Source organism: Oculina patagonica, chromosome 3, assembly GCF_052425735.1.
Source record: "Oculina patagonica isolate OP01 chromosome 3, crgOcupat, whole genome shotgun sequence".
In the NCBI taxonomy this organism is placed as follows: Eukaryota; Metazoa; Cnidaria; class Anthozoa; order Scleractinia; family Oculinidae; genus Oculina; species Oculina patagonica.
In genome coordinates this window covers 5,587,416-5,601,768 of record NC_135760.1, presented here as the reverse complement: position 1 = coordinate 5,601,768, position 14,353 = coordinate 5,587,416, and the positions used below count along the sequence as shown (strand labels likewise).

The following is a 14,353-nucleotide window of genomic DNA, read 5'->3' as shown; positions in this document are numbered from 1 at the left end:
AACGAAGGGCTCTGGGGACACAGGATTTCCATTCCTAGATTCTAGGACTTCCGGTCTTCATGTATGCAGTCTTGACGTTTCAAAAGAATGTATGAGAGAGTCATTACGTTTTCGCCTTCCGTTTAGGAATTCTATGTTCCAAACAGCCAATAAAAAAATTCGAATTAATTTAAGTTCTATGTCCCCAGAGCCCTTCGTTTCCTCGTGCCAAGCCGGCTAAGAGAAATGAAAGGGCTATCAGGACGAGAATGGCAGCGGCAGGCCTACGACAATCCATTCACAAAAACGCGCGTCTGTCGTAAGGATGTGGCTAGGTCGACGCGATTCGTGTTGTAGTCTCGGCATAAGCGTGTCACATGCGATAACTGTAGGCAAAATCGTGCCGTTCAATTCGCCCCTTATAAAACCCGTGGAAGGGTTTAACGAGCCCATTAACCTTTTCGAAATCTTTACGATTTTTATCTCGAATGTATCTGACATCGAAAAGTGTAAAAATGCACGGCAAGTGGATGTTTCATGCACGGCCGACTTATTTCGTACCTAGCCTGAATTTCAGACATCCCTCTGTGGTCGCCTACTGGGGAGTAGGCGACCACAGAGGGATGTCTAAAATTCAGGCTATTTCGTACCCAGATCGTCTTAATTTTTATTTTTAACCAATCAGGAGCTGGCCAATCTATATTTTAGTTGCGCACGTTTTCCACCGCCTCACGCCTGTTGCATGCTTTCGTTTTTAATTCTGATTGCTGAAAAAATAAGAAATGAGAAAAAAAAACATGTATAGCAGAGCGAGGTTTTGATCCTCGGACCTCTGGGTTATGGGCCCAGCATGCTTCCACTGCGCCACTCTGTTGACGAATAATTTTGGACTTATATTCGTTCTAATCTGCTGCCTTAACATCACTTGGAAGTAAGTTGTTCTATCTTGTACAGATTATCAGTGCTTGTATTTAAACGCGCGTTATTAATTCAACATCATGGAAAGCCGAAAAGCAAAACGAAAAAAGGAAACTAAACGCGGTTAAATATTCGTGACCGACTCTTAAGTCATTTTGCCTGGCCCTGAGTTGTCAAGGTAGTCGTGGCCGAGTGGTTAAGGCGATGGACTAGAAATCCATTGGGGTCTCCCCGCGCAGGTTCGAATCCTGCCGACTACGTTGTTGAAGGTTCTTTTGAAGTTATCAAGAGTGTGTCGTTACTTTTTTATATAGTGATAGATTTACATGTAAATTCTAGGAGCTGGAGCAAAAACAATTACCAGTTTATTTTATCACACAAATTGAATTTTTGCCAGCAATAAATCACTTCGGTTAAAACCTGATCACTGCTTTACGAGCCCGTAAACCTCCGAACCTGGGAGTATTCGACAGAAAACTCCACGAAAAGGACAAATTTCACGGACGGCACACGCAGATCTCGTCATCTCATGCCCAGATCTTCTTAATACAATGCATGGACATCCAATTAGTTTGTGAAAATGGTTATATTTTCAAACATCTACAAAACTTAAAGTAGTTCTCGATTCACGAGTTATAGTCAATTGAACCAATTAAGAGCCACCCATCGTGACTATGATTGCGTGCGCTTTTCGCGCTAAGCGATTCTTGTATAATTTGCTTCCAGTTGTTATTGGTGAAATAACAAAAAAGCAAGAAAAACTTTCCCCGGTAGGTCTGGCAATGAAAAAATAAATAGCAGAGCGAGGTTTTGATCCTCGGACCTCTGGGTTATGGGCCCAGCACGCTTCCACTGCGCCACTCTGCTAGCTGCTGACGGTTAGTCAACATTTACTCTGAGTGTAGCTCGTTTAATTTTTTTCGGAAAATCTCTTCCTGATCGCCTCTTTTGTAGAGTGTACAAAATTTGTAGAGTGTTGTTGCACGTATTACCAAGCCATTGCAAGTTGCGGCAACATGTTGCACGAAGTTCAACTCGTGTCTACTTTACGCATCATGTTGCAGCAACTTGTAACATAGGAGGTAATACGCGCAACAACACTTTACAACTTGCAATGCAACAAAGTGCGAGACAAGCTGAAAGAAAATGTTGCCCGTATTACTGGACCTTTAGTGCCTCTTGCATACTTTTGCTTCCAGTTGTTTTGGAAAAAAAAAACAAGAAGAAAGTTTCCCTGCTAGGTCTGGTTATTAAAAAGAATAAATAGCAGAGCGAGGTTTTGATAACCATAACCTCTGGGTTATGGGCCCAGCACGCTTCCACTGCGCCACTCTGCTGGCTGCTGACGGTTATTCAACATTAATTTACTCTGAGTGAAGCTCGTTTAATTTTTTTTCGAAAAATGTCCTCGTGATCGCCTCTTTTGTGTTTTTGCTGGCTGATATGCTATCAATAGTCGTGACCGAGTGGTTAAGGCGATGGACTAGAAATCCATTGGGGACTCCCCGCGCAGGTTCGAATCCTGCCGACTACGTCCAAGTTGGAATTTTACATTTTAATCATAACGCACGTATTTTTACACACACCAAAGAAAAAAAAGATCATTAATCTGATTGTTTTATGAACATTAGTATGTTCAAGTTTATTTACAGTACTTAAAACAGTTCTTGATTCGTTTCAGAAAGTAGCTGCATTTGAATTCGTTTTTGTTTTGCCTTTTGCATCTTGCTTTTCGACCAATAAAGAGCAAAAATGTCTTACGAAATTTTGTGCGCTTGGCGCCGGTTGCACTGACTGGTATGGTGAAAGTGAGCCCTTCGACCCTAGCTCATGTTATTTTGTTTTTTGCTTCCGGGAAATAACAAGTAAAAATTTCTTTAGACACTACTATTTTTCAAATAATAAAGAAAAATTGTTAGCAGAGCGAGGTTTGATCCTCGGACCTCTGGGTTGTGGGCCCAGCACGCTTCCACTGCGCCACTCTGCTAGCTGGTGACGGTTAGTCAACATTTACTTTGAGTGAAGTTCGTTTGATTTTTTTTTCGGAAATCTCTTCGTGATCGCCTCTTTTGTGTTTTTGCTCGCTCATGTGCTATCAAGGTAGTCGTGGCCGAGTGGTTAAGGCGATGGACTAGAAATCCATTGGGGTCTCCCCGCGCAGGTTCGAATCCTGCCGACTACGTTAAACTTTTACTTCTCTATTTTACATCGTACTGAAGTGATTTAAATTATGGAGACGGGAGCAAAAAATTATTGGGGAAGGAGAAAAAAACTACCAGGATATTTTATTACACTTACTGAAAATTAAGAATCGTCTTTTTACCATCAGTGGGTAACTTCGATTAAAACCCAATATGTGATCACAGGTTTTACGAGACCGAAAACCTCCAAATCTGCTTGAAACGCTTACAGTTTTGTATCGGTAGTGAGTATTTGACAGAAAAATCACTAAAAAAATTGCACGAGCAGGAATTATTTCACGCGCGGTACACGCGGACTCGGTAATCTCGTACCCTTGTTTTTTTTATTTTATTATACGGAAGAGTACATGTGATAGAAACCATTTTTATCGCTAATCTGATTAGTTTATGGAAATAGTCATGTTTTCAAACATCTACAATACTGAAAGTAGATTTATGGGTTATTGTCCATTGTACGGTCGTGATTTTTGGTGTTCCTTTTGAACCAATCACAACAAACTTGCTCTTTTTTCAACCAATAAGGAGTCGCCCATCGTGACTATCATTGCGCGCGCTTTTCGTGCTAAGTGCCGGTTGCATGCTTTTCCTTCCAGTTGTGATAAGTGAAAAAATAAATAAAAAAAAGTTCAAACTTTCTCAGGTAGTTTTACTAGTAAAAATAAAAGTCTAGTAAAAATAAAAGTCAATAGCAGAGCGAGGTTTTGATCCTCGGACCTCTGGGTTATGGGCCCAGCACGCTTCCACTGCGCCACTCTGCTAGCTGCTGACGGTTTATCAACATTTACTCTGAGTGAAGCTCGTTTAAATTTTTTCGGAAAATCTCTTCGTGATCACCTCTTTTGTGTTTTTGCTCGCTCATATGCTATCAAGGTAGTCGTGGCCGAGTGCCGACAGAAGTGCCGTTCTTGAAAACTTTTGTCGCTACGATTTTGCCCGGTTTATTTCTTCGTTTCGCCCCACTAACTGCCCCTGGGTCTCGGAGGATGGAGCAAAAACTACTGGGATATTTTATAAGACTTGTTGAGAAGAAGCGTCTTTTTACCATCAGTGAGCAACTTCGATGAAAACCCGATCACAGGTTTTACGAGACCGAACACTCCAAATCTGCTCGAAATGCTTATAATTTTGTACCGACATTCGACAGAGAATCTAATACTAAAAGTATATTATGAGTTATAGCCAATTGTACGCTTGTGATTGGTGTTCCGTTTGAACCAATCACAACAAACTTGCTTCGTCGTGACTCATTGCGCGCGCTTTACGCACTTAGTGCCGGTTGCATGCTTTTGCCTCCAGTTGTGATAAGTGAAAAAAAAAATCAATGTTCAAACCTCTTCAGGTAGTTTTACTAATAAAAGAAAAAACCAATAGCAGAGCGAGGTTTTGATCCTCGGACCTCTGGGTTATGGGCCCAGCACGCTTCCACTTAGGGCTTTCCACAAGTTGCTCGAGATTTCCCAAAAAGTTGCCCGTAATTTCTCAAAAAGTTGCTCAAAAGTTGCTCCAAAAATCCAAAAAAGTTGCTTCTGATAATAAAAGTTGCTCCAAAGTTGCTCCAAAAAATCCAAAACGCTGCTTCTAATCAAGAGAATTTCTCTAAATATTTGCTAATTCCCCTTTGAGAGTAAGATTTCTAAGCAGTTTTATGCAATTTCTCAGCAAAAGAAGTATCTAAATAACATATTAAGAGGAAAATTTTTTAAATAACAAGGATTTCTTTAACTGAGAAAAATCGTGAAGATATCAATGACGTCATGTTTGCTGACGAGATTTGTAATGTTTTAATGCAAAATGAGCCGAAAGTTGAAATGTCTTCAGATGTTCCCCGAAAGTCTTCGGCAAACTTCGTAAATCTTCGGAAACGTTCGTATTGCCTTTGAACAACACTCGGATAATCTTCGGAGATCTTCGGTCTACAAATTGCTCAAAATGCAACAAGTTGCTCGAGAGGAAAAAAGTTGCTCGAAGGTGAAAAAGTTGCTCGAATCATGAAGAGTTGCCAAAAAGTTGCCGAGCAACTTGTGGAAAGCCCTACTTCCACTGCGCCACTCTGCTAGCTGCTGACGGTTATTCAACATTCACTCCGAATAAAGCTCGTTTAATTTTTTTTTTTCGTAAAATCTCTTCGAGATCGCCTCTTTTGTGTTTTTCCTCGCTCATGTGCTATCAAGGTAGTCGTGGCCGAGTGGTTAAGGCGATGGACTAGAAATCCATTGGGGTCTCCCCGCGCAGGTTCGAATCCTGCCGACTACGTTAAACTTTTCCTTCTCTCTTTTTTTTTCGGGTAACTCTTATGTCGTAAGTTATTTAAATTATGTTATTTAAAACTACTAGGATATTTTATTAGACTCATTGCAATTAAGAATCGACTTTTGCCATCAGTGAGTAACTTCGATTAAAATCCATTTCGATCGTTGATCTGATTAGTTTATGGAAATGGTCATGTTTTTAAACAGATTTACGTAAATTGTACGCTTGTGATTGGTGCTCCTTTTGAACCAATCACAACAAACTTGCTCTTTTTTCAACCGATGACTAGCTGCCCGTCGTGACTATCATTGCGCACGCTTTTTGCGCTTAGTGCCGGTTGCATGCTGTTGTTTCCAGTTATGATTAATTAAAAAATTAAAATAAAAAGTTAAAACTTTCTCAGGTTGTTTTAGTAATAAAATAAAAACCAATAGCAGAGCGAGGTTTTGATCCTCGGACCTCTGGGTTATGGGCCCAGCACGCTTCCACTGCGCCACTCTGCTTGCGAATAAGACTTGCCTGCTTTCAAAGCTATCTGGTGTTGTCAATAACGCACTAACATCACATGAAATTCAGTTGTCCAATCTTGTCTTAGTAATCACTTCTTGTACTTCAACAAAAAAGAGAAAAAACCAAAGCATCCTTTGTGACGATCTACGGGGATTTAAATTTCTAATTTTCTGAAGTGTAATAATATAAGGTCATGCGCCCCTTTGACTGTTGACAGTTTGTTAAAGTCTGACTTCAAACACGGGGGGTTGATGGTTACGTTGCGCGCCGCGAAGCGGCGTCCGGTTTCCTGTCCGTATCAGTCCCACAACGCCAAGCGAACTGTGCACCACCAAGGAGAAAGACGCCTGGGGACGAGATAGCGAGTCGGCAGCGGCAGGCCTACGACAATCCATTCACAAGAGCACACGTCTGTTATAAGGATGTGGTAGGTCGACGCGATTCGTGTTGTAGTCATGTCATGAGCGTGTCGCATGCGACAACCGAAGACAAAATCGTACTTTCTATAAATTTGCCCCTCATAAAACCCATGGAAGGGTTTTACGAGCCCATAAACCTGTTCGAAATCTTTACAATTTTTGTCTCGAATGTATTTGACATCGAAGAGTGTAAAAATGCACGGCAAGTTAATGTTTCATACACGGCCAACTTATCTCGTGCCCAGATCGTCTTATTTTTTAAACCAATCAGAGGCTCGCCAATCGACATTTTAGTTGCATGTGTTTTCCCCCCACCTGACGCCGATTACATGCCTTCTCTGTCAATTCTGATTGGTGGAAAATAAGAAATGAAATTTACTTCCTAAACCATTTCTATAAATAAAAATAATTAAAAAAACGTTTAGCAGAGCGAGGTTTTGATCCTCGGACCTCTGGGTTATGGGCCCAGCCCTTCCACTGCGCCACTCTGCTAGCTGCTGACGGTTAGTCGACATTTACTCTGAGTGAAGCTCGTTTAAATTTTTTTTCGGAAAATCTCTTCGTGATCACCTCTTTTGTGTTGCTCGCTCATATGCTATCAAGGTAGTCGTGGCCGAGTGGTTAAGGCGATGTACTAGAAATCCATTGGGGTCTCCCCGCGCAGGTTCGAATCCTGCCGACTACGTTGTTGAAGGTTCTTCTTTGGATACATCAATTTAGTCATATTTTCTGACACAAAATGTAACTTAAGATTCTTGCCGATCTGACAAAAAAATTTGAATAGGATTTGAAGTTGTGTCCCCAAAATGCATACACATCGCAAGTACCAATGTCAGTGAATTTAGTATATAAGCACGACAAAAATTACTTAGGCTAGTTAGACTGTATTAGAACCCGCTCATTTTTTTGCAGGGCGTTGGTCAAGCTCACTTTCAAATCTGAGGACCTCTGAGGTACCCATTCCAAAAATCTGTTTAGAAAAAGGTGTTACCAGGTTTTACACAAAGACGCTTAGACGAGACAAGATAAAACTGGCGCCATTTGTTAGATTTATTTGTTCGTCATTGCATGTAAAAGAGTTCAACAAAAAACGTAGTCGGCAGGATTCGAACCTGCGCGGGGAGACCCCAATGGATTTCTAGTCCATGGCCTTAACCACTCGGCCACGACTACTAACACCGCCTTTCGTTTAAAATTAAGCTTTGAAAGTTCTCTGCTGCATCGGTGAATAAGCCTTTCAATCAGGGGTAGCGCGCAGTGGTAAGACCGCTCGCCTCCCACCAGTGTGGCCTGGGTTCAATTCCCGGACTCGGCGTCATACGTGGATTGAATTTGTTGTTGGTTCTCGTCCTTGCTCCGAGGGTTTTTCTCCGGGTTCTCCGGTTTTCCTCCCTCCACAAAAACCAACACTTCCAAATTCCAATTCGATCTTCGATGCACGTACACGTCTCAACGAGCTCTAGGCTCTTCGGTGTTACGTGGGTAAATAAATTACATTTTTTTTATTTCCTTTACCTTTCATCTTTCAGTCAAGTTTGGACACTTCAGAAGAAACGCAAAAAAGTTTGATTCTTCCCTGACTGAAACTGTGGGCCTCCGTTGCCGAGCAACGTATCAGCCGATTCCCAGAACACACAGCACTCAGATTCCCAGCAATCTTCCATTGGCCAAACCTCCCGCAAAACTTCCAAATTTTTTCTTCCAAACACTCTCGCCCGTCGTAAGGATAAAGGGGACCCGGGGGGACCGCTTAAAGTAATCTAAAATAATAAAACATACCTGTGGAAAGTTTATGGTGATGTTGATCTCCTGTAACACGCTATCCTGTGTCTTAGAAAGTGATTCCCATGCAATCTTCTCTTCGCCTGCTCCCAGGACACTCGCTATGCTTAACCGAGTGTTCGTCAAAGGGTCGCACGCCGAACACTCTTCGCTTTGCAACCTCTTGGTCTGGTTAGCCTCACCTACAATTGAGATTAAAGGGAATAAACCTGGGTGTCGGGGATATGCACGTTTATGTCTGCTGCACAGCTTGTAGTCATGGCAACAAAGCTTTAATAAATAATGAATTTCCCTTATGGATTCTCATGACAAGAGGGGTGAATAGGGGTACGCAAATATGCCGATCCGTGCAATCCGAAAATCCGCCACTAGTTTCGTTCAAATCCGAATCCGCATTACCTGAAAACTTTTTGTGGTATAGCTTCACTATAACGGAAAATATATTTGTTTTTCTATGCAAATTTTTGAAAAAAGTTTCGTTTCATTGCTTCTTTTCGCGACAGTTCGCCAACATACCGACGAAGACCGCCCAAAGTGATCCGAACTTCTTGTTTAGTATCCACGATCCGAACTTCCTGACATGAAGAGTTCGGAATCTGGGTCAATATTCTCAGCTAATCCGCGATCCGCTGTATTTTTGAAATCCGTGAATCTGCTCAATGCATCGCGAAAATTTTAAGACCAAATCTGTCGTTCCGCAAACTTATTCACCCCCTCCATGACCCTTTTTTTTAATAAGTATTGAGATTGTAAGGAGAAAATTGATCTTGGTCAATTGGGATGAGAGGGCAAGGTTACCGGAATAAAACACTGTTTTTAGCACCCTTGATAAAACACTGAGACCTACTTTGTCTTTTTCCCTTTAGCTCGCATCAACGTTGCGCGACTAATATTGACACAGTCGTCAATGGTTTGAATACCTTCGATACCACTTTTGGCAAACATTTGACGTGCACCAAAGCTACAGCGGCTTTGACACAGTCAATATCACAATTGCCGCACATGCAATACCCTAGTCATACTGTTGATTAACGTATAAGGCGTGTTAACTCTGATCAAAATTAAAGATGGCCTTTGCCACCTTCGAAGCCCCATCAAAGGCATGGCAAAGACGGCATCTATCACATTTGACATAAATCAGAGGTGTGTGTCAAAGGCGATTTTTCGTGCACAAGGACCACGAACTAAAATTGAAAATGGAGGAAAAAAAACAGAATTTTTATTCTGTGTTTCCCACAAGCCGCTTGCGCGCAGCGCGCAAAGGTTGGCCACTCCACGCGTGGGACACTGGGTACAATTTGTGACGTGCAAATGTATGACGTAACTGAGAAACTGGAAGTAGGCGGATGTAAACAGGTTGTCTGAGCGAGCTCTTTGATAAAACTTAGGTTTCTCCACCCTATAGCGTTTTAATTATCTTTTGACCTACAATCTTGGGCAATTTAATGATGAAAAATTTGCGAGTTTTGGTTTTAGCGCGAATTCGTCATGTGCGTGACAAGCGCTTGCAACACGAAAAGCGTGTGAGATTTGAAAGCACTTCCGAAACTTGTTGAACGATTTCTGTCTCATATTTCAGCAGATAAAGTACTAAATTGCTGTTAAACGTCTCGTGAGTATAAACGCACGCGCGCGCAATCCGCCTTTCGCTTTGCTTCAAATCCCGTGTCGCTTCAGCGCGGTCTTGCTAAAGCGGAGTAAACTAGCTAAGACTGACCCTACTTGTTTTATTAATTAAATAATTGACTCGATATATAATTTTCCCTGACCTGGAATTCAAATAATTTTGCCTACATCCCGATCTTGTCTAATGATTACAACACCTCTTGATCATGCACGTTCTAATTAATTAACGTGTCAGCACTCCAAACTCTTCAAGAATTCGATCGCCTCGTGTCGCAAGATTTCGACGAAAATGACGCAAAAAGTAGCTTACAGGTTATCTCTTAAGTTATGTTTACACTGTATCGTCCATAAACAATTTATCAAAATTCCGCAGTTTTAATGCGTCACGCTATTTAGACTTGAAATCTAAATTCTCACCCAAGTCTGTCTACTATCACTGAATTACGAAACTATTTCAAAAGATCCCGCGAAAATTGACATTTGCCGAGAAAACTGCTTTTCCTCTCCAAATTATCATTATACAATTTCATTTAACAGTTAAAGAAAGCTTATCCTCAAGCGAAGACAACTCAATCGAAGGTCAGATAATTGACTAATTTTCGTGTCAAAGTGGAAATAATTTCCCGGCTTTTCTCGAATATAATAGTCGGTAGCGCTAAGTGAAATACTTTTGAATACTCCATTCGCGGCGAACCAAGGGGGAGAAAAATTTATTATAAACGATCGGAAACAAAGGCGTTTGTAAGAAAAGATGAAAGAGCTCTTTCATTTTGTTTGCTTTGCGTAGTCTCCGCCAGTTTTAGCCCCGATTAGCGCGTCTTATACGTCTGATACCAGGATTATACATTGCATGTGCTTCTTTCTGCGATTTGTTCAAGCAGTGTCAGACGCGAAAAAAAACATGAATGTTAATTTGCGTTAAAGTGATGCGTTAAATTTGAATTGGTAATGGAGAAATTATTATATTATATAATAACTTTGTTAACTTATAAAACAACTCATTGTTTATCGCGAATCCGGAGATAAGACTTTGTTGAAGAAACAACAGGGATTTCCTACCTTCGTTCGTTGAAGCACACTGCGGTGTCATTGAGTCGAGTTTGTTTTGGAACTCTCCGATACCGCACGATAAAGTTGTTCCTAAAGCGACTTTTTCTTCGATTTTGAAGCGTGGTGGCTCTGAATAAAGGACTCCACTTGCTCTTCTTTCATTGTTAAACAATATCAAAATAACGCACGTGAGAACAAACCGTCTTATCGAACTGCAAAGCGGCAAATCGTCGATCCCCATTCTTCCTTCAGCTGTTACCTCGCAATGAACAACTTTTCTGACGAGATTGAGAACTGCGATCGCTTTCTTTTACAGTCTACGTCCAACAAGATGGTCAGTGCTACGAGTGTACGCAATCACGTTCCTTGTTTATGTTGGAGATTGGAGATCTCTAGTTCTAATTCTCGCTGGCTTTATGTTGGTATTTTAACCTTCACACCGCGATGAAAGCAATCTGTCTCAGATGACCACTTCCGGTTGATGTCACCTCTTGAACTTCCGGTCGCGCGGCGATCCCATCCCATCCCATCCCCCGCACCCCTCGAATTACTATTTTCTTCTGCTCGGCTAAATTGAAGATTGAAAGGAAATTCTACTAAATAATGAAAAAAAAAAAAAAACAAAGCGTGTGTGTTTCTGTTTACAAATCAGTGGCAGTACTAGAGCGAAAGTCTTTTATAGACTTTATGATTTCATATCAGTCGTATTTCCTCATGCTTCAGCAAACCCCTCACATTCCTTTCGCTCTGCACATATTTTTAGATCAGCTGAACGAAGAAGCTCACTTCTCGCTCGCGTGAAGTGCGCGTGAGTACTTTATAGACGGCCGTGAGCCGAAGATGAGCGATTCAAAATTTTCACCACCAGTGATCGAACACGCAAGAGAGCAACCTGAGGCAGGATTGGATGAGAGGGCGCGAAAATCTCGGCCGTCCCTACCCCTCCTTGTTTATATATACTCAGAATGACTGACTGCATTCCACGCTAAAGACGTGAATTGAAATCGATGCCCGATCAGATTATGGTGTATTATTTATCATGATTAATGTCAACAATGTTGTCGTTTCGGATTTCGACATTTTGAGATTGAAAAACTGTCCAATCCCTGCGTCGAGCGCATATCGGGAAGATTTCCAAGTATTCTCAAACATCGTAAAGATTTCCAAATATTCTCAAAGAGTTCTAGTTTGACTGTCTTGAGGCAGAAGGGCGTGACCCGTGTAAAGGAAAACCGAATATGTGCGTACCCCATTGAGAACTGACCACAACTACAATGATCGCAAGGCGGGATTTACACTTTTACGAGTTTTGCAAAAAAGTGAAACAGTACTATAACAAAAAATTGTGTGTAGATGTCTTTTCGGTAATCAAAGGTCAATCGTGTAAAGCGGCGCGGGCGAATTAAAGGCACATAAAATTGTTTCGAACGCACTCCGCTAATCCATGATTATTGACTTACTGACTGACTTATTCCTTTAGGCTCCTGGTGGAGCAAAGGGCATCAACAATGCTTCGCCACCGAACTCTATTTGCTGCCGCCTTCTCTGCTGCGTTCCAGCTGATGTTAGCTTTCTTTAACTCCTCCTCAGTTGATCTTCTCCAGGTCTTTGCAGGTCTTCCCACCTTTCTTTTACCCTGCGGATTCCACTTTAAGGCCTGCTTGGTGGTGTCAGTGCCTGGTTTTCGTAGTGTGTGGCCGATCCAAGCCCATTTCCTTCTTGCTATCTCAGTTGGTATGTGCTCTTGTCCTGTCCTGCTCCAAAGTTCTTTGTTGCTGATCTTTTCTGGCCAGTGAATCTTGAGGATCTTTCTGAGGCACTTGTTGACAAAGCTTTGTAGCTTATTTGATAGAGCTTGTGTCACTTTCCAGGTCTCTGAGCCATAGAGAAGCGTAGCTTTTACATTAGTGGTAAAGATGCGCAACTTGGTTTTGGTGGAAATCGAGGAGGCATTCCAGACTGGTCTAAGCATGTTGAACGCCAGTCTCGCTTTACCAATTCTGCCGGCACTTCACATCCTCCTCAGTTCCTCCAGTGACTGTGATGATACTGCCTAGATAACTGAAACTTTCGACATCTTCCAGATCCTCGCCATTCAACTTAATTTTGTCCCGCTTCTTGTTTTTGGTTCGCATCACTTTGGTTTTTTCTTTGCTCACCCTGAGGTCGGTTGTCTCTGCAATCTGTGCCAGGTTGTTGGTTTTGGCTTGCATATGTTGTAAGTTTTGGGAAAGAAGGCATATATCGTCTGCATAATCCAAATCATGGAGTTGAGTTGTTAGTGTCCACTGGATTCCTGTCTTACCCTGATCTTCCACCTCTCTCATAATCCAATCGACAACCATGATGAAGATCATCGGAGACAGCAAACAGCCTTTACTACTTTAATATTTAGGGCGAAGAACTACCTACCCATATCATTTATCTGTAATCAAGTAATTTTATATACTTATAAAAAAATTTAGGGCGAAGAACTACCTGCCCATACCAGCTCATACCATTTATCTGTAATCAAGAAATTTTATATACTTATAAAAAAAAATAGGGTGAAGAACTACCTACCCATATCATTTATCTGTTATTAAGTAATTTTATATACTTATAAAAAAAATATAGGGCGAAGAACTACCGGCATCTCTTTCACCACTGATCGCAAATGATTTTCGCCCGTTGAACATGCGTTGTGCTATAATACCTATATTCGTTCGCGGCCAGATCCTTCAACGAAAACTGCATGCAAAAAGGAAACGGTCACGTAAACTGGAGCATGTCGTCGACCCATTTAATTTTCAATATTTCAGGATCTTGGACTTTTTGACTTCTCACTTGCGATTGTTTAACAAAAAAAATCCAGTCGAAGCCGCACCGCAAGGTCTTTAGACTACGCGGATTTTGTATCTACCTTCAGTCTCAAAACTAAAGCGGAGAGAACCGATTTCGAAGGAAGAGAAATTAGCAGAAATCGCTAGAGTGGAGAAGACAAGTGTATTGGGTCAATTTGGGTGCGGTCAGTTTGATGCTTGCGAGTGATCGCCCCTTGCTAATTTTTCCAGAGGATTCCCACATGAAAGGGACTGGGATGCTCGTTGGAAAATTTGAATTAAAACGGATACTGTCACCAGTTTCACTTCAAAAACTCAAGAGCCTAAAGAAATATGAAAACTACAAATAGTGCTCCTATTTTATAAAAAATCACAATGCAAGTGGAACCTTTAAATCTCATCTTGAAAAAGTCAAGCTGATATTTTCAAGTTTTGTCCGTGTGGACTAAAAAAAACCTAAAAAAGTTTCTCTTGCTAAAAATTATTATCAACAACAATTAATTTTATACTTTATACGCATTTCGTTTTGTACGAGAAGACCTATTCCCCAATTTTAGTACTTTTTACCGAAAAGCATTAAAATCCCCGTGACAGTGGCTCAAGCTTTTTTGGCCCCTTAAAAAAAAACATTTTCATGCCTGGCGGTCTATAGACCGCCAACACGGTATGATGGCGTTTTATATATTTTTTCACGTAGACCCATGACGAGACCTCGGTGGCTAAAAATATAATCATTCTGTCATCAACCCCTTAAAGGCAACAAAAATAATCTAAATATATCTGGAAGCCATGGACA

At 41.3% G+C, this 14,353-nt stretch overlaps 3 protein-coding genes and 9 non-coding genes across 12 annotated transcripts in view; 5 read left to right on the top strand and 7 right to left on the bottom strand.

The window, feature by feature from the left end:
- Window positions 1-11,129, bottom strand: part of LOC144645081 (uncharacterized) — a 71,570-nt gene extending 60,441 nt beyond the window's left edge. The window contains exons 1-2 of the mRNA XM_078504545.1: window positions 10,745-11,129; window positions 8,057-8,241 (exon numbers count right to left, since the gene is read on the bottom strand). Of these exons, the coding sequence (XP_078360671.1) occupies window positions 8,057-8,241; window positions 10,745-10,976 (417 nt within the window). The 5' untranslated portion in view covers window positions 10,977-11,129. The remainder of the gene's footprint in view (window positions 1-8,056; window positions 8,242-10,744) is intronic.
- Window positions 1,076-1,157, top strand: Trnas-aga (transfer RNA serine (anticodon AGA)). Its single transcript has one exon. It is a non-coding gene; the product is annotated as a tRNA-Ser (tRNA).
- Trnam-cau (transfer RNA methionine (anticodon CAU)) lies at window positions 1,693-1,764 on the bottom strand. Its single transcript has one exon. It is a non-coding gene; the product is annotated as a tRNA-Met (tRNA).
- On the top strand, window positions 2,350-2,431 carry Trnas-aga (transfer RNA serine (anticodon AGA)). The gene has a single exon. It is a non-coding gene; the product is annotated as a tRNA-Ser (tRNA).
- On the top strand, window positions 2,998-3,079 carry Trnas-aga (transfer RNA serine (anticodon AGA)). The gene has a single exon. It is a non-coding gene; the product is annotated as a tRNA-Ser (tRNA).
- Trnam-cau (transfer RNA methionine (anticodon CAU)) lies at window positions 3,785-3,856 on the bottom strand. Its single transcript has one exon. It is a non-coding gene; the product is annotated as a tRNA-Met (tRNA).
- On the top strand, window positions 5,270-5,351 carry Trnas-aga (transfer RNA serine (anticodon AGA)). Its single transcript has one exon. It is a non-coding gene; the product is annotated as a tRNA-Ser (tRNA).
- Window positions 5,780-5,851, bottom strand: Trnam-cau (transfer RNA methionine (anticodon CAU)). The gene has a single exon. It is a non-coding gene; the product is annotated as a tRNA-Met (tRNA).
- Window positions 6,881-6,962, top strand: Trnas-aga (transfer RNA serine (anticodon AGA)). Its single transcript has one exon. It is a non-coding gene; the product is annotated as a tRNA-Ser (tRNA).
- Trnas-aga (transfer RNA serine (anticodon AGA)) lies at window positions 7,369-7,450 on the bottom strand. Its single transcript has one exon. It is a non-coding gene; the product is annotated as a tRNA-Ser (tRNA).
- A 1,074-nt stretch (window positions 11,130-12,203) lies between the features above and the next one.
- On the bottom strand, window positions 12,204-12,707 carry LOC144645959 (uncharacterized). The gene has a single exon (XM_078505470.1). It carries the CDS (start codon window positions 12,705-12,707, stop codon window positions 12,204-12,206), a length of 504 nt encoding a protein of 167 aa, XP_078361596.1.
- A 19-nt stretch (window positions 12,708-12,726) lies between these two features.
- On the bottom strand, window positions 12,727-13,080 carry LOC144645958 (uncharacterized). Its single transcript, XM_078505469.1, has one exon. The coding sequence runs from the start codon at window positions 13,078-13,080 to the stop codon at window positions 12,727-12,729; it is 354 nt and encodes a 117-aa protein (XP_078361595.1).
- Between the last annotated feature and the right edge of the window lie 1,273 nt (window positions 13,081-14,353).

What these genes read in the sequence shown, in the direction of transcription:
- LOC144645959 (XM_078505470.1), bottom strand. Translation starts at nt 12,707, where the DNA reads ATGCTTAGACCAGTCTGGAATGCCTCCTCGATTTCCACCAAAACCAAG.
- LOC144645958 (XM_078505469.1), bottom strand. Translation starts at nt 13,080, where the DNA reads ATGGTTGTCGATTGGATTATGAGAGAGGTGGAAGATCAGGGTAAGACA.